This window comes from Corythoichthys intestinalis, chromosome 11 (assembly GCF_030265065.1).
Source record: "Corythoichthys intestinalis isolate RoL2023-P3 chromosome 11, ASM3026506v1, whole genome shotgun sequence".
In the NCBI taxonomy this organism is placed as follows: Eukaryota; Metazoa; Chordata; class Actinopteri; order Syngnathiformes; family Syngnathidae; genus Corythoichthys; species Corythoichthys intestinalis.
Window position 1 is genome coordinate 54,319,661 of NC_080405.1, and position 27,159 is coordinate 54,346,819.

Consider the following 27,159-nt stretch of genomic DNA (forward strand, 5'->3'; position numbering starts at 1 on the left):
CTTCGACACATTTACGTAAAATAAATGCAACTGCAAGTTTTTTTTGTTGTTGTTTTTAACCAAGAATCGAGACTGTTTTACGTCCATATCTATCACGAATTCGGGGACTTAAGCATTTATTCACAAGTATTTTCAACGAAAAAAGCTCAGTTTGCATCAGGCCGCTGCTAGCTATTTTCACTAACAGACTAGCTTTGTACTTCGACATAGTTACGTAAAATTAATGCTAAATGAACGTTTTTTTTTTTTTTTTTTTTTGCTTTTAACCAAGAATCGACACTGTTTTACGTCCATATCTATAAAGAATTTGGGGATTTAAGCATTTATTCACAAGAATTTTCATAGGAAAAGCTCTGTTTACATAAGGCGGTCGCTAGCTACAGTACATTCACTAACAGACTAGCATTGTACTTCGACATATTTACGTAAAATAAATGCTAACTGCACTGTTTTTTTTTTTTTTCTTTTTATATGCTTTTAACCAAGAATCGAGACTGTTTTACGTCCATATCTATAAAGAATTTGGGGATTTAATCATTTATTCACAAGAATTTTCAACAAAAAAAGCTCTGTTTGCATAAGGCGGCCACTAGCTACATTCACTAACAGACTAGCATTGTACCTTGACATATTCCCGTAAAATAAATGCTAACTGATATGTTTTTTTGTTGTTTGTTTTTAACCAAGAATCGAGACATTTTACGTCAATCTCTATGAAGAATTCGAGGACTTAAGCATTTATTTACAAAAAATTTCACCGGAAAGCTGTTTACATAAGGCGGCCACTAGCTACATTTACTAACAGACAAGAATTGTACTTCGATATACCTACGTAAAAGGAATGCTACATGCACCTTTTTGGTTTTTTTTTTTGCTTTTAACCAAGAATCGAGACTGTTTTACGTCCACATCTATAAAGAATTCAGGGATTTAATCATTTATTCACAAGAATTTTCAACGAAAAAAGCTCTGTTTACATAAGGCGGCCGCTAGCTACATTTACTAACAGACTAGCATTGTACTTCGACATATTTAAGGGAAATAAAAGTTAGCTGCACTGTTTTCTTGAATTTAACCAAGAATCGAGACTGTTTTACTTCCATATCTATGAAGAATTCGGGGATTTAAGCATTTAGTCACAAGAATTTTCACCGGAAAATCTCTGTTTACATAAGGCGGCCGCTAGCAACATTTACGTCTAACATTATACTTCGACATATTTACATAAAATAAATGCTAACTGTGTGTTTTTTTGTTTTGTTTTGTTTTTTTTACGTCCGTATCTATAAAGAATTTGGGGATTTAAACGTTTAAGTTTTCACTGGAAAAGCTGTGTTTGCATAAGGCCGCCGCTAGCTATATTCACTGATAGACTAGCATTGTACTTCGACATATTTACGTGAAATAAATGCTAACTGCATGTTTTTTTTTTTTTTTGCTTTTAACCAAGAATAGAGACTGCTTTACATCCATATCTATAAAGAATTCAGGGATTTAATCATTTATTCACAAGAATTTTCAACGAAAAAAGCTCTGTTTACATAAGGCAGCCACTAGCTACATTCACTAACAGACTAGCATTGTACTTCTACATATTTCCGTAAAATACATGCTAACTGCAAGGTTTATTTTTCCTTTTAACCAAGAATCGAGACTGTTTTACATCCATATCTATAAAGAGTTCTGGGATTTAAGCATTTATTCACAAGAATTTTCAACGAAAAAAGCTTTTAAAATTTTTTTTAATGCTTTTATCGGCTGATAATATCGGCTACCCGATAATTACGGACAACTCTATTAGGCTTAATTTTCAAGTTAGTCGGGGTTTAATTAGTCAATGGAGTTGATTTCAATAAATTCCGTGCAGTTTGTTATTTTTTGGCTGCAGGCTCCAAAGTGGCTAAGCTAGCGCGAGTCCATTGTCCTATTGACAACCAAACTTGCTCAATGAACTGTTTCTGTTCCTGACCCGTACATCGATAATTGTCGTATTGCCGTATTATGAGTTTGTTACCGCAAACTTTGTATCGAAAATTGCATCTTTGGTGAAGACTGTGAAGATGTGGACTTTGTGTCGCATTTGTACTTCAGTCAGGAATTGGAATTGTGCCTGTTTGGAGCTGGCAAACTTTTTGACTCTGCTGCTGTCGTCTGTGTTTAAGTGACCTTGTGTGTTGATGCTGTGGTGGTAAAACCATAATGAAGGGCTGAGGCAGCGATGGGCTGCCCGCTTCAGGTCAAACTTAGGGTACAAGACGGTAATTAGTGCAGCCAGTGGCCTCAGGTTGTATCGGGGCACCTTGTAGAGATTTAGAACAAAGTTGTCTCTCGCATGTGTCTGTGTTGTTTGACCTGCATGTTTCACTGATGCCTTTGTGTACGGCAGGCATGAAAATCACTCACCTTTCGGCAAAATTCGCCGCTTTGAAGTCAAAAAGGGTGACCTGCGTGAATTGTGTAGATCCGAAGAGAAACTTTTTGGGGGGGGTGAAGTAAGTCCATCTAACTAACTAACGACATGTTTTATTGAAGTTGCTAAGCTGTCACGATATGCAATGAGTCCATTTATCGCAAGGTAAATAAAAATGAGTAATTTTCACGACTGCGTTTTATCACCGTGTGCATGCATACATTTGTGCGTGCGTGTAGATGACATATGAGACTCCAGTTGTTGTGTCTAGATGTTTATTGGTCAAATACACGCCGTAGAATTAAAGTTCACAAATACAAAATATGGAAACGTATCTATATTAAACACTGTAAACTAGGGCTGTCAAAATTGTCGCGTTAACGCGCGGTAATTAATTTTTTTAATTAATCACATTAAAATATTTGACGCAATTAACGCACATGTCCCGCTCAGAAAGTATTCGCCTTTTGGTAAGTTTTACAGCAAGGCTTTTTGTGCTGTCCAACAGCAAACTCTTGTGGTCGCTTTGCGACATGGTTATGTTGTTTCCTTGCCAGTTCATTATGGCTGCATGACGTCTCGGGCTGATAATGTTGTGCTTATATGATCCTTAGACAAGATTTGTCCGTAAGTATGGTTGTTGTAAAGAATGTACATATTATGTTAGTAAGCGAAATGTTATATTTTTTGTATGAGACGCTTTTTGTTTATGTTTAGTGAACCTGTATAGCGTGCTAAGCTAACGTTGTTGCTAATGCAATGCTTGTGTACTTTTATTTTGTAGTTTTACCACGGTCTAAAGAGGACAATGGTTTGAGGCCATTTTATTAATAAATCAGATGAAAAAGGAAGAAGTCTAATTATTAAGGCGTCGTTCACTAGCTGTATCTAGCTTTGGAAAAAGTAGACGCTTCGGAGTGAGGACAGCATAGACAGATTTAAATGACAGTAGAGTGAAATGCCCACTACAGTCCTTATGTACCGTATGTTGAATGTATATATCCATCTTGTGGCTTATCTTTCCATTCCAACAATTTATTTTACAGAATATATATATATAATTTACAGAAAAATATGGCATATTTTATAGATGGTTTGAATTGCGATTAATTGTGATTAATTACGATTAATTAATTTTTAAGCTGTAATTAACTCGATTAAAAATTTTAATTGTTTGACAGCCCTACTGTAAACGTTAGCATTGCTACACTGAGACTTAGGCTAGGTTCGTACTACAGGTCTTAAAGTGATCCTCTAACTTAAATACATGTAGGCTCTAATAAACCACAATTGTTCTCTTGTACTAAAATATGTTGTTAGAAACACATAAAATATTAAATCAATAGCAATATTTTATAATATTTAGTCCATATTTTGACCGTTAGTTGGCGCCATGGTTTGCGGGCTCGCAGTGATGACGTCATTGGGATCTTTCCAAATGTGTAGCGTGTTCAACAATTGCTTATTGCTGCCTAAACTCGCAAAGTAAAATGCCACGATGTGCTGCTTTTGGATGCAATTTCTAGTTAAATGGAAAGGGGAGTGAAGTGAGTGGTCAAGGTGGAATTATTATTTTTAGTGAATAAATGTGCATAAGTGGAAGCTTCTCCCCCTTTTTGGTCCCTGTATGCACGTATCCTACCCACCACGCGTTACAACTGGCGCCCGAACATTTTTCCTGGATCCTCAGTCAAGTAAGGGATCCATCTAGTTTCTGGATTCGTCGGTCCCACAGCGGCTTTTCTGATCAGTTTATTTTTTGGAATCGACAGCCTGATCGCGGGTGCAACATTGCCATGGGATCGGTCTAATTCCTGGATCTTCGAGTGAGTAAACAACGCGGATTTGGATAACTATTGCTATCTTTTTTGTTGACTATTATTCGTGGGAGTTTTCCCCAAATCATACCAAATAATCAAACCACTATGGCACGCTACAGTGACGACAGTGACTCTGACGTGGACCTTACAACAATGTTGGAGTTTGAGGGAACGCGTGTTTGCGTAATCCTGAGCTCCTGAGTGAAGAGTGGTCAAGGTGGAAATATTATTTTTGTGAATAAATGTGCATAGGTGGAAGCTTCTCCCCTTTTTGGTACTTTTATACAGGTATCCTAGCTACCACGCGTTACAATGTACAAGACATGGATTACACAAGGTGTGCTCTTTGGCCTGTACTGTATGTAAAGCAAATGACAGCTCTGGATGCTAACAATCTACATAATTATTTTGGAATAAGTTTGAAAACGCAATATGCTTACCTTGAATATCTGCTAATAAAACCGGAGTTCCCAACAGCATACACTCTCGCTCCCAACCGGTGTTCCCAACATTATACGCTCTCTTGCTCTGTTGTCATTGAGAATTTTCCCCAACTTTTATCTTACCAGGTACGCATTTTTCCCTGAAGCTCGTCTTGTGAACGACCGACAGTGCTGTCCTGTTCCTCACTTTTCAGATCTGGTTCAAATAGGAAGGGTAGAACTGACGACATGTTGGGAAAGCTAATGAGTGACATGCTGGAATTTCGGCAACAGGCCCGGTGACGTCACGCACTGCGACGTAACAAGAATGGCGACCTATCACTTAAAATAATTTTACAAACTTTATTAAAACAAAAACATTAAGAGGGGTTTTAATATTAAATTATTATAACTCACACAAACATCTATCTTTTAAGAATTACTTGTCTTAAAAATAAAAATAGAGGATCCCTTTAATGCACAAATCCGATTTTTTATCATATCTGTTTTTTTGGCGTGCCTATGTCCATTGAGACCATTCAAGTATTAAGCATGCGCACTAATTAGCAGTCCAACACGCGCTGAACAAGACGACCCGCATGCGCAGAAGCATCAAAACATATGACCACACATGCTGGCTGTCATCCGTCATTCCAGGGATATCATATTTTGCTTTTTAAAAAGAGGATACAAATAACAGACATAAATAATCCCCGTCTAGGCTTATATTCAAAGTATATGGATCGATAGCATGGATGCACTGTCTGTGCATGTCACACACACATACAGGCAGTTTGCCCCGACACTCGGCCGTGTAAGCAATGTTGAAATATTGCTTATATGGAGCAGACAGAAAACCGATCATTCTCAGGCTTGTCCTCAACCCATTTTTATTTTTTTATGACTATTGTCAAGTCCGACCCTTCCTAAAAAGCCCTGTTCAAGGCAAGCTAGGCGCTAATAACGCACAGCTGCACCGCTACCGTAGCGTCTCTCTCGCTTTTTGATGACGTATTTGCTGCATGAATTCCGATTTGAGAGACTGGACAGTACAGACCGCCGCGACAGTCTGGGAAAATGTGGCCCGGATCGGATTTGAACCACATACGAAAGTGACCCAGAACGGATTTGAAATGGTCCAGTTCTATGCGACTTGTCACATTCAGACCGTCTAGTTAATGCCTCACTCGAGTCGGAAAAACACAAGAAAATCGGATTCGTGCATTAAGACCTGTAGTATGAATGTAGCCTAATCCTCGCAGTCGGACATCCAGGCATTAATGACGTCACCAGCCACAACAAAGCGTCACCATATTGAAATGGGGGCAAAACACGAGTCACAAGCAGTTGCTCTGTCGTGCATTGTAGTACAAACGCGTTGAACTTTTCTGATATGTGGTCTTTTTTTCCGTCGGAATGACTAAAAGTTGCTATGTTGCGGGTTGTAACATAAGGAAGAGTGCGGAGCCGCGTTTGAAGTTCTTGATTCTTCCTCGTGAGAAGAAAAGGACAAGCAAATGGTTGAAAGCAATCAATCGAGGAACAGTAAAAGACGACGGTTCCGTGGACCATTTTCGCCAGTGGGAACCTAAATCCAGTCATGTAAGTCATGTTTAAGACGTTTTTATGAAAAAAGACGCAAAACACAGCTGATATGTATGAATTTCAGACAACATTTGTCTACGGATGTGCGTGCCCCCATCTCAAAATGGCGACACGTTGCTATGCGAGATGACGTCATCGTGACATCACGCCGACTGCGAGAATGGGGAAAAAGACAACTTACATTAGCCTGTTATAAAACATTGGCAGTCTTTTCCTAAACGCAAACTTGCAGTTAAAAGGTGACACTTCAAACATGAACAATTGCTGGTTAACAGCATTTGCAAACGAAAAAATGAAGAAAAAAAATCTACTAGTGGCACCACAAGCAATGACAAAAAGTGCTTTTTGCGGAGTGTAAAGTTGTAAAAAGTACTGCCCTCCTCAGATAACTATTGGCGAGACTGAGGTTTGATTTTGTTTTTTGTTTTGAGAGATGCATACCAGTAACGCGATACATTTACTCCGTGTTGAGCATAGTTGGATCCACCAGGGTGGCATGGGGTAGTAACTGCCACTTTATAAGAAAGGCTTTCCACTTTCCACCCCAGTTGAAAAACAAGATAAATATGGATGGATGGATGGAAGGAAAAGTAATATCTGATTATCAATATTTTTTTCAGGACATATTGTCCAGATTGGATAGACTGTCCATTTGATACAGTGGGGCAAATAAGTTTTTAGTCAGCCACTAATTGTGCAAGTTCTCCCACTTGAAAATATTAGAGAGGCCTATAATTGTCAACATGGGTAAACCTCAACCATGAGAGACGGAATGTAGGAAAAAAAAAAAACAGAAAATCACACTGTTTGATTTTTAAAGAATTTATTTTCAAATCATGGTGAAAAATAAGTATTTGGTCAATACCAAAAGTTCATCTCAGTACTTTGTTATGTACCCTTTGTTGGCAATAACAGAGGCCAAACGTTTTCTGAAACTCTTCACAAGCTTTTTACACACTGTTGCTGGTATTTTGTCCCATTCCTCCATGTAGCTCTCCTCTAGAGCAGTGATGTTTTGGGGCTGTCGTGGGCAACACGGACTTTCAACTCCCTCCACTGATTTTCAATGGGGTTGAGATCTGGAGACTGGCTAGGCCACTCCAGGACCTTGAAATGCTTCTTACGAAGCCACTCCTTTGTTGCCCTGGCTGTGTGTTTGGGATCATTGTCATGCTGAAAGACCCAGTCACGTCTCATCTTCAATGCCCTTGCTGATGGAAGGAGAGTTTCACTCAAAATCTCTCGATACATGGCCCCATTCATTCTTTTCTTTACACAGATCAGTCGTCCTGGTCCCTTTGCAGAAAAACAACCCCGAAGCATGATGTTTCCACCCCCATGCTTCACAGTGTGTATGGTGCAATTCAGTATTCTTTTTCCTCCAAACACTCCAGATCCTGTGTTTCTACCAAAAAGTTCTATTTTGGTTTCAACTGACCATCACACATTCTCCCAATCGTCTTCTGGATCATCCAAATGCTCTCTAGCGAACCACAAACGTGCCTGGACGTGTACTTTCTTCAGCAGGGGGGCACGTCTGGCAGTGCATGATTTGAGTCACTGGCGGCGCATTGTGTTACTGATAGTAGCCTTTGTTACTGTGGTCCCAGCTCTCTGTATGTTATTCACTAGGTCCCCCCGTGTGGTTCTGGGATTTTTGCTCACCGTTCTTGTTATCATTTTGACGCGACGGGGTGAGGAGGGAATTGAAAGTCCGTGTTGCCCAACGACAGCCCCAAAACATCACTGCTCTAGAGGAGATCTGCATGGAGGAATGGGCCAAAATACCAGCAACAGAGTGTAAAAAGCTTGTGAAGAGTCACAGAAAACATTTGGCCTCTGTTATTGCCAAGAAAGGGTACATAACAAAGTATTGAGATGAACTTTTGGTATTGACCAAATACTTATTTTTCACAATGATTTGAAAATAAATTCTTAAAAAATCAAACAATGTGATTTTCTGTTTTTTTTCCCACATTCTGTCTCTCATGGTTGAGGTTTACCCATGTTGACACATACAGGCCTCTCTAATATTTTCAAGTGGGAGAACTTGCACAATTAGTGTTTGACTAAATACTTATTTGCCCCACTGTATATATCGCATCTGTATTTATGACAAACATCCGGTCTACATGTTGTCCTGATGTGATCTTGGTCTCCATCCAGACTTGTTAAAGCGCTTGCTCTTTATCTGAGCCGGCTGCTCCTCGCAGGTTTTGCCTGTCAAAGAACTCGTAGCTCTTTGTTGAATGAAGGGAAGCTAAGCGAGAGGGGACGCGTATCCTCGGCTCGTGTGCAGCGAGCGGCCTTCGCAATCAGACACAAAAGAATGGAGCATTTTGCCTCGAGCGTGCTCATCTACTCTTGTCAACGGAGGCGTCGGGAGGGCTAGAAGATAACAGGAGGGGAAACGGAGAAGTAAAGTGAACAGCTGTGCCACAAAACCTCTCCCTTCTTCCAGAAGAGCAACGGAGGAATGAAAGAGGACGGATGCCGAGCTACAAAAGAGCAGAATGAAGACACGCTGCGTGCTCAAATATCATAAATCCTATCATAACAAACCAAATGTGGCTGTTGTTCTATTTTTAGTTGTGCTACTACTACAATTCATGGAGTGTTGACATAGTTGTTGTCACACAGAAGAAATTGAAATGAGTTGTCGGATTAGACTATTACTAAACTACTTGTCATAGATAAGACTACAGAAGTGTCCACCAAAAAATGTAAACATGAATATCTGTAGCCCACATTAACAATATAAAGTTGTGTATTGAATAGGAATCAAACACAAAACAGGTAGTTTTGGCTAAGTAAAGCAAATAACCACCTCTAAGGTGCTAGTCACATGATCTGTTTGAAAAGTTATTTAGACCCATTATGAAAACATTTTTCTTTTTTGTTCATTTCATTCATTGTTTATAAAGACCACCTTTTACCGGCGAAGTCTTCATTTTAAATTCATATACACTGTATAGACCCTCCTCACGTGACGTCACAGCCACGCCCCCGCGCCATGTTGTCCGTATACTCGTCATGTTAATGCATTAGCGCTTCGTAAATTCCTCCTATTATGGCGTGTTTTTCTGCTCGTTAACATTAATAATCAAAATGGTGAAGTCGTGTGTGGCGGTCGGTTGCAAAAACAGAGAAGATAGACGGAGAGACTTGAAGTTTTACCGTATTCCGAGAGACCCGGAGAGGAGACCGAGATTGACTGCTGCAATTTGACAAGAAAACTGGGCTCCAAACGACTACCACAGATTATGTAGTCGTCATTTTATATCTGGTAAGATGCATTTAATATATATTTAGAGGGTTTTGGGCTGACAACCACAATTAAGATCATTGCTAGGCTAATCGCCGACAACATACACTCAGACGTTGTGAATGAACTACCTGAAAATATATAATTATAAGCGGATAATCAGACAGTTGTCATACAATTAATTTACAATTTCACTATTGAGGTCAAAAGCCCAAAAATAAATTCAACTAGGGACAATCCGGAGTAGTGCTATCGCACTTCATATTTATTACATATTACATATGTATGTAGTGAGAGTGCTATCGCTAAACCATATAAACATTAAAAGCCCTAGCTCCATTGACAAATGACATGAAATACATTAGACTTGTCAGTAGATGTTAGCAAGAACAAAAGATTTTGAATTGAAAATTTCGTAACTCACCTTCCGAGCACAAGATTCCTGCCGAATTTTCTTGTACGAGGACCTGTTTCACCCAACCAGCAACGTAGCATTTATAAGCCTCCAAGCTCTTAAAGTTTTTCAAACTTTCGTGAGAATAGGCTGATTTTGTGTGGACAAGATAGTTGTAAATATCAGGGTCAGGCAAAGATGGCGAAGACAGCGGGTCGAAAAACATCGATTTAGGCATCAAATACGGATCTGGCAAATGGATAAACTGAAGCTTTTCCACGTAACGCCTTTTATGCAACGCATCCAATGAGTTTACAGCGTCAGTTAACACCGGGGCTTCCATCAATTCCTCTATAACTTGCACGACTAATTGAAAACAATGAGACTAGGTCTAAAAAATAGGTACAATATGGCGGCCGGATACAGCGACACGTCATTTTGTGACGTAGGTGAGTAGGGTCTATAGGAAAGTCCGTGTTGCCCAACGACAGCCCCAAAACATTACTGCTCTAGAGGAGAGCTGCATGGAGGAATGGGCCAAAATACCAGCAACAGTGTGTGAAAAGCTTGTGAAGAGTTACAGAAAACGGTTGGCCTCTGTTATTGCCAACAAAGGGTACATAACAAAGTATTGAGATGAACTTTTGGTATTGACCAAATACTTATTTTCCACCATGATTTGAAAATAAATTCTTCAAAAATCAAACAATGTGATTTTCTGTTTTTTTTCCCCACGTTCTGTCTCTCATGGTTGAGGTTTACCCATGTTGACAATTACAGGCCTCTCTAATATTTTCAAGTGGAAGAACTTGCACAACTAGTGGTTGACTAAATACTTATTTGCCCCACTATATATCTAGTCAGCCATGTTCCTCCTAGTTTGAGTACTATAAATTGTCATATGGCCCAGAAGTAACAACCACCCCCCCTAAAAAATAAAAAACCCTAATTCAATGGAATTTTATTTGTTTATGTAGGTACTACGCCATCTGCTGCCAACCCCTGGTGTACCGCAACAAAATGACGCCCATGCGTGTGGCCATGATGATTAGCGGCTGTTGGGTGATCCCCACCTTTATCTCCTTCCTGCCCATCATGCAAGGATGGAACACCATCGGCATCGACCACGTTGTAAGTCTGCGCCAAATATTTTAGTTTCTTCATTTTCATAACCTAGTGCATTTTTACTTGAAAAGATGTTTTTCTTAGTTCTAATGAATTCAACATAATTGCGATAAGTAGGGTTGTTCCGATCATGTTTTTTTGCTCCCGATCCGATCCCGATCGTTTTAGTTTGAGTATGTGCCGATCCCGATATTTCCCGATCCGATTGCTTTTTTTTTTTGCTCCCGATTCAATTCCAATCATTCCCGATAATTTTTCCCGATCATATACATTTTGGCAAGGCATTAAGAAAAAAATGTATAAAACTCGGACGAATATATACATTCAACATACAGTACATAAGTACTGTATTTGTTTATTATGACGATAAATCCTCAAGATGGCATTTACATTATTAACATTCTTTCTGTGAGAGGGATCCACAAATAGAAAGACTTGTAATTCTTAAAGGATAAATGTGACTTTGTATATTGTGACTAAATATTGCCATCTAGTGTATTTGTTGAGCTTTCAGCAAATGATACTGTAGCCATCTGTTCTGCCCAAATGCATGATGGGAAGTGCACCCATGACTGTGCGTAGTGGTACCAATTGATAAAAGATAAAGAAGAAGAAGAAAAGATAAATTACTACCTTTCTTCCCCACATTGCTTCCCACGATATTTCTAATCGTAGGGAGCGAGAATGTAAGGCTTTAGCCAATTAAAAAAGGCTCCAAAGGCTGCCAGAATTCACTGTACTCATATTACGCTGCCTTTTAGCTCTATATATAGGTAAAACAGCACCATTACAGATTGAACGCGACAATGCGTGAGTGGGCCATGCAGCGCATGCATTAATTGCATTAAATATTTTAACGTGATAAATTTTTTAAAAAACGGGATAAATTTGGTAACCCTACCTTAAGCCTAAAATAAAGACTCTGGATGAGTGTAACATATTATGTCTGTAACGTTAAATACAATTAGAAAACGATTTATTTAAAAAAATTATATATATATATATATATATATATATATATATATATATATATATATATATATATATATATATATATATATTAAAAAAAGGCATGTCTGATTTTTTTTGCCGATTCCGATACTTTGAAAATGACGTGATCGGATTCCCGATCGATCGGGACATCTCTAGCGATGAGTCTTTTCCTAATCAGGTTTCGTACGTTTATGCTGATTTCAATCCATTGTATAGGATGTTAAGTGAACTCTGGATGACAAAAAAAAAAAAAAGTACTAACCTCAAAAGTGCGGCAGAACAACTAACTTTTTACAGCACAAACCATCACAAACGTAGCACATACAAACAGTACCATTGTGGTTCCATTCTGCCGTAGATGGGAGTGTGAAGTCCTCACTTCAAATTTAAAGTAAAATATCTCCAGAACCTTTGCAGCACAAATGAACATTTTCACAGCGCGAACCAGCACAAACAATTAACACCATTTTTCGCAAGTTTACCTATAAAAGAATTGTAAGTATCTCAAAAACAATAGCAGCACAAACAAAACTTTTTAAAGCACAAACGATTGACATCATTTTTATCTAAATTTGCATCTGCTGGGGGACCAACTTGACAGAAGTGGCAAACAAGAACATTAAATTAGTCCTCCAGTCCATTGTTAAACCACTAAATAGTGTCTCGGCAGCATTTAGAGAAGATATTTTGTACTTAGTGGCATTTGTTGCTTGAAACAAATCCAAAGCAGACGTCATCTCGTCAGGCTAGAGAGCGAGAGACTCCCCAGCTTCTGTTAACCTCGCTCGCCCTTGCGCGCCCTCGCTCAGTGACCCCGCTCGTGGTCCAATTTGGCACCGCGCACACACATTCAGAAACACACATAAAGAAAGTTTAGGGTATTTTGTAGCGCCCATTAGTCTCTGAGGGCCCAATTAAAAGTGCAGCGTTCTGACAGCGACTCAGATTTGGAAGAATTCCACACTCTGGACTTAGTTGTGTTGATTTTTGGGTGGGAAACAAATTGATTCTGTGTGTATGAGCTTGCACATTAGGGCTGCATCTATCGATTATTTAAGTAATCGATTAATCTATCAACTAGTTACCTCGAAAAAAATCGGATTAGGGAATATTTAATGCTTGCAGAATCAATTTTAGGAGATGTAAAACAAAGAGTTGCTAAGATTGAACTTTCAAAAAAGGCCATTACATGCGAATACAAAATAAAACTAAATAAATTGTTTCTTCAAACTATGCAGAACTGCACTTTCATTTCACAAGAGCAAAAAATGTAAACATTTAAAACTAAATTAAAATACGGTAATAAAAATAAAAAATAAAATAAATACGTAAATAAATGAGGATCTAAGTACAACAAATGAACAATTGGCTAATTGGCATAGCAGAAGTCCGCTAGCTTAAATGCTATAAAATGCTAATTTTTTTTTTTTTTTTAACAACGCTCTTCACAAATCGTTCAAACACGCCCCCCCCCCCAAAAAAAATACTGAATATAGCTTTAAACTAAATTACAATTTTTTTTTTTTTTTTTTTTTTAACAATGCTCTCAACAAATCATTCAAACACACATTCCCCCCCCCAAAAAAAACTGCTGAATATACCTTTAAACTAAATTACAAATGCATAAAAAACATTATCTCAAACAAAATCTTACCTTAAATTGGTCTTGATGGGGAGTAGCTGGATTCAGTCATGTTAAATGAGTTATGAGTTTCACAAAAGCAATAAATACATTGAAAAATTAATTACAATACATGAGCTTAGTCTCAAACTGTATCACAAAAAAAAAATTGTAAATAAATTGTTTCTTCAAACTATGCAGAATTGCACTTTCATTTCACAAGAGCAATTAATTTAAGCATTTAATACTAAATTAATATACGGTATTAAAAATAAATGAATAAATAAATGAGGATCTAAGTACAACAAACGAACAACTGGCTAATTGGCATAGCAGAAGTCCGCTAGCTTAAATGCTATAAAATGCTTTTTTTTTTTTTTTTTTTAAATAACAATGCTCTTAACAAATCGTTCAAACACACATTCCTCCCAAAAAACTACTAAATATACCTTAGAACTAAATTACAAATGCATAAAAAACATTAGCTCAAACAAAATCTTACCTTAAATTGGTATTGATGGGGAGTAGCTGGATTCAGCCATGTTAAATGAGTTATGAGTTTCACAAAAGCAATAAATACATTGAAAAATTCATTACAATACATGAGCTTAGTCTCAAACTGTATAAAAAAAAATCTAATTACAACAAAAGAATAATTGTCTAACTTGCACAGAAAAAGTTGCCTAGCTTAAATGCTATAAATTGCTAATGCTTTTTTTTTTTTTTTTTTTTAACGATCTGTTAACAAATCTCTCAAACTAATACTCCCACAAAAACTACTAAATATACAGTGCCCTCCATAATTATTGGCACACCTGAAAAAGATGTGTTTTTTAGCTTCTAATATTTTTTTTAATTCAAATAGTATGGGACCTTAATGGAAAAAAAGAGAAAAATCCAACCTTCAACACAAGTGCATTCATTCAGTAGGGAAAAAATCCCACATAAAGAAAAAAATTATTTGACATCAAATAATGTGTGGCACAATTATTAGCACCCCTGGTGTTAATACTTTGTACAACCCCCTTTTGCCAACAAAACAAGGTCTGGGGAATGAGATGGCCATGGGAGGAGCTTGATTTTGTGTCTGGTGAACCATTTCTGTGTAGATTTGGCCATATGTTTAGGGTCATTGTCTTGCTGAAAGACCCAGTGACGACCCATCTTCCGCTTTCGGGCAGAGGGCAACAGATTTAGATTCAAAATGTCCTGGTATTTCAAAGCATTCATGATGCCATGCACCCTAACAAGGTTCCCAGGGCCTCTGGAAGCGAAACAGCACCACAGCATCACTGACCCACCCCCATACTTCACAGTGGGTATGAGGTACTTTTCAGCATGCGCATCTTTCGTGGCACGCCAGACCCACTTAGAGTGTTTGTTGCCAAAAAGCTCAATCTTGGTCTCATCTGACCAAAGCACACGGTCCCAGTTGAAGCCTGGGACCGTGTGTATTTTTGTGTGAGACCAAGATTGAGCTTTTTGGCAACAAATACTCTAAGTGGGTCTGGCGTGCCACGAAATATACGCATGCTGAAAAGCATTTAATTGCATCAAATATTTTAACGTGATTAATTTGAAAAATGAATTACTGCCCGTTAACGCGATAATTTTGACAGCCCTAATATATATATATATATATATATATATATATATAATATACTTAGATAATATATGGTTATGATATGGTTTTTCTTGATGCCAATCTTCGCTAAAGACAGCTAAAACTTTTACGTGGATGCTGCTTTTTTCTTTTACAAATCTTAATTTATAATTTGTTGTGTGGTAATCAAAGCTTACTGATGTTGTTTTACTGTAAAATAGTTAAAAGCTTATAAATATACACAATCACAGATTGGAACTTTTTGTTGACCTTGTTTTGAGATGGGTCCTTGTTTTTATACTTTATAATTTATTTTTTTTGTAGCACTCCATGTTGTACTCAACGTTGAGTATGTTCAGAAGAATATAAATAATGCCACATAAATAATAATTATTTGATATACTGTATGTTTTTTACATTAGTAATTTTGTTTTACACATAATTTTACATTATTTTTGGTCGTAAATTAATTTAAGCAACAAAAAAACTGAGGAGCTATTTGGGAGCCGAAAGAGACGGCTCTTTATGGTGAGCCGAGCCAGAAGAACTGGCTCTCTAAAAAGAGCCGGAATTCATCGATCGGGTCCGATCACGTCATTTTCAAAGTATCGGAATCGGCAAAAAAATATCGGCCATGCCTTTTTTTTAATATATATATATATATATATATATATATATATATATATATATATATATATATATATTAATATTTTTTATTTTTTTTAAATTAAATCATTTTCTAATTGTACTTAATGTCACAGACATAATATGTTACACTCATCCAGAGTCTTTAGTTTAGGCTTAAGGTAGGGTTATCAAATTTATCCCGATAACGGCGGCCATTAATTTTTAAAAAAATTTGTCACGTTAAAATTTTTAACGCAATTAATGTATGCGCTGCGCTGCATGACCCTCTCACTCATTGTAGCGCTCAATCTGTAATGACGCCGTTTTACCTATATAGAGAGATAAAAGGCAGCGCAAAATGAGTAGAGTGAACTTTGGCAGCCTTTGGAGCCTTTTATTAATTGGCTAAAGCCTTGCAATCCCTCTCCCTATGATTAGAAATATCATGAACAGTAAAGTGGGGAAGCAAGATGGCAATTGATCTTTTCTTAACACCTTATATTAGTTCCCAACGCAGAGAAGATATAGCAATTGGTAGCACGTTGCACAGTCATGGTTCCACTTCCCATCATGCATTTGGGATGGCCACAGTATCATTTACTGAAAGCTCAACAAATACACTAGATGGCAATATTTAGTCACAATATACAAAATCTATCTATCCGTGGATCCCTCTCACAGAAAGAATGTTAATAATGTAAATGCCATCTTGAGGATTTATTGTCATAATAAACAAATACAGTACTTATGTACTGTATGTTGAATGTATATATTCGTCCGAGTTTTATTCATTTTTTTCTTAATGCATTGCCAAAATGTATATGATCGGGAAAAATTATCTGGAATGATTGGAATTGAATCAGGTGCAAAAAAAAAAAAAAAGCAATCGGATCGGGAAATATCGGGATCGGCAGATACTCAAACTAAAACGATCGGGATCGGGAGCAAAAATACATGATCGGAACAACCCTAGTACTAACTATACATAAAATGTCATACGTTGTTAACAAGCGACGAAAACTGTGTCACGTTTTCGTCTTTCATCACAAAAATGTCATTTGTGTTGTTAAGTTTTAGTCTCCCAAAATACGTTTTTAACTCGTTAGCGTCTCGTTATCGTGATGAAAAAAATTGTTCGTCGACGAAATATTTTCGTTATAGTTATTGTTGACGAAAACAGCACTGCTGTGTGGTACAGTACAATACTGTTTACGCACCTTAAAAAAGAAAAAACGACTGTAGACAATGGCGGATGAGACTCCGGCGTCGTAAAGTCAAAATTGCGTTAGTCGAGTCCGTTGAATATTAAATCACTTATTCTTACTCGTATCAGTGAGTAAAGATGTACAACCTTTTCATGTATTTGATACGCATTCCATTCTGCTGTGGCGCAGATCGACGAGCGCCGCTACACGGAGGGCAGCAACTCGACGTCTTGCGTCTTCATGGTGAACAAGCCGTACGCGGTGACGTGCTCGGTGGTGGCCTTCTACATCCCGCTGGTGCTGATGGTGCTGGCCTACCAGAGAATCTACGTGACGGCGAGGGCGCACGCCCTCCAGATCAGCGTGCTTCAGCGGGCGGGCGGCGCCTCGTCGTCGTCAGACACGGCTGACCAGCAACGCAACCACCGCATGCGCACCGAGACCAAGGCGGCCAAGACGCTGTGCATTATCATGGGCTGCTTCTGCCTGTGCTGGGCACCGTTCTTCGTCACCAACGTGGTGGACCCCTTCATTGGCTACACGGCGCCCGAAAAGCTTTGGGCGGCATGTTTGTGGCTGGGCTACATCAACTCTATGCTCAACCCCATCCTGTACGCCTTCCTCAACAAGTCCTTCCGCCGTGCCTTCCTCATCATCCTGTGCTGCGGACGCAAGCGCTACCGCCGGCCCTCCGTGCTAGGCCCCGGCACGCCCTGTGCCGCCACGCGCATCAACGGGTCCACGCACGTGCTCAAGTAAGTTCTGTTAAATACCGCCTTGCACCACCTTCCAATCCGACACTGAGTTGATATGACTTTTTAATTGAAAGTGACAGTTTGGCATACAGTATATGATTCCAGTCGGGTTCTTCCTCAAATCTGATTTTCAGGGGTGTCTGTTCACACTATTTTTATCAAGTGTTCAGATCGGATAGGGCCACATTATTGGCACACCTGACTGGTTGCTATTGTAGTGAGCCCGCAAAGGGACATCGACAGAAATAAAATAAATTTAAACAATCTGGTGCGCACCAGATAGTCTGTGGTCTAGTGATACAAACATATAAGCAATTAACTCCGGTAAATCGTTTAGAAACAAAGCTTCGAATCAAATTTTGGTGCTTCGAGTATTGGTTTAATTAGAGTGGTGTAATAATGGTTTGTTTTGAAAGTGTTTGCATTTAGCTGTATTGATTTTGTTGGATACACTGATCTCTAGTAGCAACAGTGAATATGACATAACTCATTTAACATGGCTGAATCCGGCTGCTCCCTGTTAAGAACAACATAAGCTAAGTTTTTGTTTGACATAATGTTTTTTTATGTATCCGTAATTAAGTTTTGAGGTATATTTAGTAGTTCTTAGAGATGTCCCGATCGATCACGTCATTTTCAAAGTATCGGAATCGGCAAAAAAATATCGGACATGCCTTTTTTAACATATATATATATAAATATATATATATATATATATATTTTATTTTTATTTTTTTTATTAAATTGTTTTCTAATTGTATTTAACGTTACAGACATAATATGTTACACTCATCCAGAGTCTATAGTTTAGGCTTAAGGTAGGGTTATCAAATTTATCCCGATAATGGCGGTAATTAATTATTTTAAAAATGTATCACGTTAAAATATTTAACAAAATTCATGCATGCGCTGCTCGACCAACTCACACATTGTCGCGCTCAATCTGTAATGGCGCCGTTTACCTATATAGAGACATAAAAGGCAGCGTAAAATGAGTAGAGTGAATTTATGCAGCCTTTGGGGCATTTTTTTAATTGGCTAAAGCCTTACAATCCCTCTCCCTACGATTAGAAATATCATGGGAAGCCATATGGGGAAGCAAGGTAGCAATTGATCTTTTTCTTAACACCTTATTTTATTACCCAACGCAGAGAAGATATATCAATTGGTAGCACTACGCACAGTCATGGTTCCACTTCCCATCATATATTTGGGCATGGCTACAGTATCATTTACTGAAAGCTCAACAAATACACTAGATGACAATATTTAGTCATAATATACAAAGTCACAAGTCTTTCTATCCGTGGATACCTCTCACAGAAAGAATGTTAATAATTTAAATGCCATCTTGAGGATTTATTGTTATAATAAACAAATACAGTACTTATGTACTGTATGTTGAATGTATATATTTGTTCGAGTTTTATTCATTTTTTTCTTAATGCATTGCCAAAATGTATATGATCGGGAAAAATCATCGGAAACGATTGTAATTGAATCGGGAGCAAAAAAAAAAAAAGCAATCGGATCGGGAAATATCAGGATCAGCAGATACTCAAACTAAAACGATCGGGAGCAAAAAAACATGATCGGAACAACCCTAGTACCCAAAAACGTCCCAAAAATGTATTTATACGTCTTTTGCGTTTTTTTTCTCACAATCGGCATGTACACGTTCCCATATATCTTAGAAAGAATGCACAAAGCTCAAAACCCATTTTAAAGCAATAAAACTGGCCACTTGAGGGCAGTAGCGCATTTGGTAAGACCCCCCCCAACCCGATTCAACCAGTACAGCGTAGTTGTGACCATGCTGCTCGCCGAGCAGAGCCCGCTCCGCAGGCTTGCCGCTCGCGTCCCCCGCACCCTCCAGTTTCCCGCACGGAAATGCGCACGGCCAAACCAGTTCCCCCCCAGGAACACAAGTTTCCCAGGCGAACGAGGCAGTGGTCACCACAAAAGAAAGACTTAAAAAAAATCCATCTTTCCGAGACAGGCGGCAATGTGGGAAAAGTTTAACCCGCTGTCGCGTCACCGTCATCTCTCAGTTAGGTATGTTTGAATAAGTTGTTACTTTTCTATCAAAATCTCTATTTGTCTTGTTGTTCATGTTATTTTGTAAAAGGAAATCATTATTCAGATGTTTGGGATGTCACTAACAAAAAATAGCTGTGTTAAAGTCAAAGGTGTGTTTGAAATGTATGCGTTTACTAAAAGCTAATTTTTTATTTTTTTTCATCAAAAATTGGAAAATTGCTCAAACTAAGCTATTTTCTCATGCTGATTTCTAAAGAATGGAAAAAGATATGAACTTACTTTTTTCTGCTGAAAGAAGAGAGTCTAATCTTTCTTTTGGTGGGTTCCATGTTTATATAGCAATAGAACAGAATTTTCTGTGGGCCTTGCAAAATCAGTCAAAATCCAGTAAAACGGCCGGGGGCGAAGGGCCTTGCTCTGGTGAAAATGGCTGGGAGTGAATGAGTTAAGAGAATAATACGGGAATGTGTTTCTTTTTTTATGCATTTGTAATTTAGTTTTTGTGGGAACATGTTTGAATGATTTAAGAGAATTGTAAAAAAAAAAAAAAAGCTAGCATTTTATAGCATTTAAGCTAGCGGACTTTTGCTGCGCAAGTTAGCCAACTGTTTTCTTTTTTTTTTTTCAATACCGTTTGAGGCTAAGCTCAGGTATTTTAATTTATTTTTAAATGACCGTACAATTCTGCATAATTTGCGCTTTAAAGACGCCACGTGCTTTAACACGCTGGCGTGATCATAGGACTTCTCACTGCAAGATTGCGTGTGGTCATGTGATTGTGTTGTCACGTCAGATTAGTATAATGACTGTTTCCTTTGTTTAAAATTACTCTTACTCCGTCGGGCGCGCGCTGGTATTGCGGGCGGGTGGGGGTGCCGCGCGGGTGGTGGTCCGGGGCTGCGGCCCTTCCCTGGCCGGCCGGCCGAGCTGTGGTGGAGTCGGGTGGGGCCTGGGTGGTGTATGCAGCGGCCATAGTTCCCTCCCGGGTCGGCCCGGCCAGAGCCGCGTCTCCTTGTACCGGGGAGGTGCCTCCTGGTACCATACCGCACACCCCTCCTGGCCCAGGGGTTTGTTGGGGGGGTTGCGCCTCCGTCCCCTTGGTCTGTCTCCGGCCCTGTCCGCCTCTCTGGACCGTGGCGGCTGCCGCTGCCCTCCTGCTGGCGGGGTCGTCGGCGGGGCCTCTTGGGGCCTTGGGTGGGGCTTGCTGTCCCTTGCCGGTGGGATGCGCCTCCTCTTCCCATCCCTAAAGGCCGGTCGATGGGTGCGCGGGTGGCCCAGGGTACCACCCTGGATCCGGGGGAGGGGAGGACGATGGCTGTTTTGCCAAGCTGCGGGAGGAGCATGGGCTGCGCTGAAACCGCCCCACCCCCCGCCAGCCCGGGGAGGGGGGGGTCCGTGGCCCGGGGTTGCCGCCCGCGAGGCGTCGCCGCTCGTCTGCGTGGCTGTCGCGCGCTTGGTGGGGCTTGTGTGCGACTGGATGGCGTGCTCGGGTGGGGGGTCCCGGTGCAGGGATTGGCGATGGGGGTGTAGGGTCGGTCGCCAACGGGCTTACACTCACAAGGGATTCACACGATTACTGGGTACTAGATCACAGAGCTGATTTGTGTACATTCTACCCCTTTCAATCACTTAGCTTATAGACTCCCCCACCCCGGTCCACCTCTTTCCCTGGTCAACAGGCCCCCCACATGGTGTCACCCAGAAATACATCTAGCTGACGATAGCACCAACATATCAGTAGTTAGTGTAGACGTTCAATGTTTTTCTTGTTGTTGTTTGCGTTTCTTTTCTTTCTTCTCTTGTGTTCCTTTTCTTCTGTTCCCCCATAACCCCTACCTTTTCGCTGCTTTGTCATAATAAACAAGGCATGTTGAATGATCACAATGGGACTATGTCATACTCTCAATGTGAAACATTAAAACTGTTCAGACCAACCAGACACTTAGATTTTCATTCTCCATGTCAAACAGCTGAACAGGACAGGTTTAAAATTAAAAAGGAAAATAAATAAATAAATAAATAAAATTACTCTTAAATCCTTACTTGATCAGATTATGAATTCATTACATTAAAAATGAATGTCAGACTTGCTACAACACTGTTCAACAGCGGGGTTAAAGTAATTCTTTACACAACTCTATGTGTTAACCTGGGACACTTTTAATGGAAAATGGACCTTGGAATAAAATGTATGTTCCGACGTGATAAGACCACGCCATACTGTACATTCAACCTTACGAAATGAAAAGATGGTATCTGGAAGCAAGGCTCTGTAGTTTATTGACACGGCAAAAGCTGAAATGGACAAAGTGTGAATACGTGCAAACCAGTCGGAGGAAAAAAAACAGATGGAACTTTGATAAAGTCATGTTTTGCTGCAAAGACTTCATTTGTGAGGCTGTTCTAGCTGACACCAGCGAAATATGAAAAGTAAATACAGCAATCAAAAAACCGATACATAGATTTTCTATTTATCCTATTTCCATACTGCATAAATTTTATAAAGCGTGTGCTGTTACAGTACATTAAAGACCCCATTTTATGGTTTTTCACCCTATTTACTGAAATATACAGCATTGTTGACGAAGGAGAACCCAATAGAAGCAGGGGCGGATCCACCAGGGTGGCATGGGATGGCAACTGCCACCTTGCTTGCTACCCCTGTTGCCACGCCACCGATGTAAAGAAAAGCAAAAAAATCTGTCAATTTAACATTTACTGCCATCAATTAAGTAGTCGCGTCAGCGAGGATTCTTATAATAAAAACATGTAAAAAAGATTGAACTAAGTTTCTCTATATTAGTTTGTAAATATGACTTAGGCCTTTTTTTGGGGAGTGTCTACATCCGATTTCTTTGCAAATTCTGATTCATGTGTGTACACATCGTGGATCACTTGCTATATCGATTATATATCATTATTGAATTGGTCAAATTTCATCCGGCCACCAGCCTCTGTCATAAAATCAATAATGTCTGGCCCGCACACACTTTATAAATTAATCAGCAGTACTGCTCCCAGCATATGAAGTAGTTTACACACTAAATGTTGCTCCTCATTTATCCACTAAAAGGCAGCAGCACTCTAAGCAACATTACCCCGTGTGACCCTTTACTTCCAAATTTCTAAAATGGCAACAATCAACAAAATAAAGTTGACTGCGACGGCCAACGCTTCAAGGATAAGTGGAAATTGGACTATTTCTTGACTAAAATACGCAACAACTGTGTCTGCCTCATTTGCAAAGAGACAGTCGCTGTTTTTAAAAAGTTCAATGTGAGGCGATATTACCAAACACGACACGCTGACATGTATGACAAGATTACAGGGAAGATACGCAGCGAGAAATTGAAGCAACTTGAAGCTAATTAAATTTCACAGCAGTAGTATTTTGCAAGAGCTCGAGAGTCGAAAGAGAGCGCCACAAAGGCTAGTTGCGAGATTGTTGAAATTATTAATTTAAAAAAAATAATAAAGCAAATGTGACACAAAAATTTGCTTTGACAAAATTTGCTTAAATATATTCTTTGTAAAAGACGTCAGCCAAGGTCGGCCCCCCACATTTTTACCAGACCAAATCTGGCCCCCTATGCAAAAAGTTTGGACACCCCTGCTTTAGGTGAATTGGAAGTGATTGTGTTCAAAGTCTCCATCAATTTTGTTATTAAATCAATCTTGAATCTCTTGAATCAAATCATATCTCGGCAAGCCGCCTAGGATCAGTTTAAAGGGATCCTCTGTTTTTAAGACAAGTAATTCTCAAAAGATAAATGTTAGTATGACTTATAATAATTTGATATTAAAACCCCTCTTAATGTTTTTGTTTTAATAAAGTTTGTAAAATTATTTTAAGTGATAGGTTACCATTCTTGTTACGTCGCAGTGCGTGACGACACTGGTCCCGTTGCCGAAATTCCAGCGTGTCACTCGTTAGCTTTCCCAACATGTCGTCAGTTCTACCCTTCCTATTTGAACCAGATCTGAAAAGTGAAGAGCAGGACAGCACTGTCGGTCGTTCACAAGACGAGCTTCAGCGAAAAATCCATGCAGCAAATACCTGATAAGACAAAAGATGGGCAAAACTGGTGATGCGAGAGAGTCCTGTTGGGAACACCGGTTGGGAGCGAGAGTGTATGCTGTCCGGTTTTATTAGCAGATATTCAAGGTAAGCATATTGCGTTTTCAAACTTATCCCAATATAATTATGTAGATTGTTAGCATCCAGAGCTGTCGTGTGCTTACAGTACAGGCCAAAGAGCACACCTTGTGTAATCCATGTCTTGTACATTGTAACGCGTGGTAGCTAGGATACGTGTATAAAAGTACCAAAAAGGGGAGAAGCTTCCACTTATGCACATTTATTCACAAAAATAATATTTCCACCTTGACCAGTCTTCACTCGGGAGCTCAGCAGTACGCAAACACGCGTTCCCTGACGAACTTCCAACATTGTTGTAAGGTCCACGTCAGAGTCACTGTCGTCACTGTAGAGTGTCATAGTGCCTTTATTATTTAGTATGATTTGGGGAAAACTCCCACGAAGAATAGTCAACAAAAAAGATAGCAATAGTAATCCAAATCCGCGTTTTTTACTCACTCGAAGATCCAGGAATTAGACCGATGCCATGGCAATGTCGCAGCCGCGATTAGGCCGTTGATTCCACAAAATAGACTGATCCGAAAAGCCGCTGTGGGACCGACGAATAAAAAAAAAAATGGACAGATCCGAAACCAATGTTGCAGACGCGGTGGGACCGTCGAATCCAGAAAATAGACGGATCCCGTACTTGACTGAGGATCCAGGAAAAATGTTCGGGCGCTAGTTGTAACGCGTGGTGGGTAAGATACGCGCATACAGGGACCAAAAAGGGGGAGAAGCTTCCACTTATGCACATTTATTCACTAAAAATAATAATTCCACCTTGACCACTCACTCCACTCCCCTTGTTTCCATTTGACTGGAAATTGCATCCAAAAGCACCACATCGTGGCATTTTACTTCGCGAGTTTAGGCAGCAATAAGCATTTGTTGAACACGAAAGATCCCAATGACGTCATCACTGCGAGCCCGCAAACCATGGCGGTCAAAATATGGACTAAATATTATAAAATATTGCCATTGATTTAACATTTTATGTGTTTCTAACAACATATTTTAGTACAAGAGAACAATTGTGGTTTATTAGAGCCTACATGTATTTAAGTTAGAGGATCACTTTAAAGACACTGCTGATGACCTGGAATTGGATGCATTTACAACGATGGGAAAATCATCCCACAGCTCCGTAACATAAAAATCTGACCAGCAGCAGAATGTGACAAAATCATGCCAGTCGTCATACTAGCTTCACTTGCTAGCTAGCACAGCTGTTCTCCCAGCACTTACCAGTTGCATCATCACCCCTAGTGTTTATTATGCGCGTAAAACATCGCGTCCTTCGTAGGTCAAAACATGTACTAGATATTTTAGACTTTTAAATCAATGGCAACAATATATGTGTTTCCAATAACATATTTTATTAAAAGAGAAAAATTGTGGCTTATTAGAGCCTACAAGTCTTTAAGTCCGAGGTTCCCTTTAACACTGGAAGTTTTTTTGGGATATAAAGAAATACCAGAAAGGCGTCAAATGACCCCAATGCCAAACTGACTACTGGCCTTGTCAAACATTAGACCATTCAAACAGGCAACACACTCCTGTGGAGCCGTTGCCTAGGTGTGAAAGGGGGAGTTTCACTCTGGATAGCTGCAATTAGCATCTTGAATATAAGAGAGACGGTTGGAGTTCTTGGTGGTTCTTGCAAAGGAATTGGCTCGCTCTCATGTGGACGCAAAGAAGGCACAGAAGAAAAAATTGCTTCGGCAACAAACTCCAACACCTAACCCCGGGAAAAGGGCGAGGTGTCACATGTCGCCACATAAAAAAGGTTTTGTTTTTGTTTTGTTTTGTTTTGTTTTGGTTTGGTTTGGTTTTTGGTTTAGTTTTTTATTACACCGTCCCTTGTACTGTAGGCAAACTGCAGCTTTTGGAATATGTAAAAAGGTTGTCCACCCGATTGCCTGCCTGAGCGGTCCACTGTCCAACAAAGCCAAGGCAGCCCTCCCCCACAAACCCTCAAGATGCTAATTGGAGCAATCCAACACTGTGGTTTTGCGAGTGTGAATGGGAATGACTTATGAGGACCGGAGTGCTCACAAAAGATATGCTGATTTGAGTCAAATGATCCTTCTCTGGTTACAAAAGTGATTTGTATCAACTGATCCACCCTTGGTAGTTCTCGTGTTAACAGAAAAAATACATTAACATTGTACAACTACGTCAGATAGTCTAGTTTAAAAAAACAAAAGGTTTCTTCACGTATAAAAAAACAAATTCAGACTGAGATGAGTGGCACTATTAACTGATCCAATCCTTCCAACCCCACCTCCTTCACCTTGTGGTGTTACATGCAGGCAGCAACCACGGTCTGCGGGGGGAATTATTGCAACGCTAGGAGGGCCAATTATAATAGTAGACAATCATTATTTATTATATTAATTATTATAATAGTAGACAATCATTCCCTAGCAATTTGCAGCCCCGGGCGACCTCCCAACTCGCACGTGCCCAAATGTCAATAATGTTTCTACGTCAAACTTAGTCATTTTTTTCACTATAAATTGTCCAAATCCACTCTTCTGAGCCTTTTAAACTCTTTTAGTGCCTTTTAGTTTAATGTCGCTTCTCCTTGTAGGAAGTTTGTTTCAGTAGTAAAAATAAATTATAATAAGATAATAATATCATACGTTAATTGCTTGACATCCGATCCAGTTTGACTTGGGCAGCAGTCACTGTCAATGGCAGCTTGCGGGTTAATACTTAAAAATAAATCAATACATTGATAAAAAGTGTTTTTTTTTTTTTTTTTTTTTTTTTTTTTTTTTTTTTAATCTTGTGATCATATAGGGCACATCCCTACTTTCAACCTACAACCACATTTCATCCTTTCTTATGTCAAGCTGTTGGTATTCCAACTTCCTGCAGATGTTCTTTGTTGACCAGTCGGTGACCACACAGGATGTTTATCTCTTTTATTGTGAAATTCCAAGAAGGAAATAAACGGTGGTCCTAATGAAAAACATCTGAATAATATTTGGATATACAGTATCTTTAGTTGCGAAATGATCGTTGCTCCTTTTGTGTGCAGTAGTGTGTGTGTTTGCGTCATATAATCCTGTAGGGGTGTATGCGCACCTGTGGATGAATAACAATGTCTTGCAGATCTAAACAAACA

The 27,159-nt window shown here is 39.3% G+C and overlaps 1 protein-coding gene across 2 annotated transcripts in view; it reads left to right on the forward strand.

Moving 5' to 3' along the window:
* Positions 1–27,159, forward strand: part of htr4 (5-hydroxytryptamine receptor 4) — a 197,369-nt gene that overhangs the window by 136,520 nt on the left and 33,690 nt on the right. For both annotated transcript variants that reach the window (XR_009064886.1, XM_057851113.1), the window contains exons 5-6: positions 10,894–11,047; positions 17,280–17,845. Coding sequence is in view for 1 of the 2 variants with exons in the window: in XM_057851113.1 (XP_057707096.1) it covers positions 10,894–11,047; positions 17,280–17,845 (720 nt within the window). In the remaining variant the exon portion in view is untranslated. The remainder of the gene's footprint in view (positions 1–10,893; positions 11,048–17,279; positions 17,846–27,159) is intronic.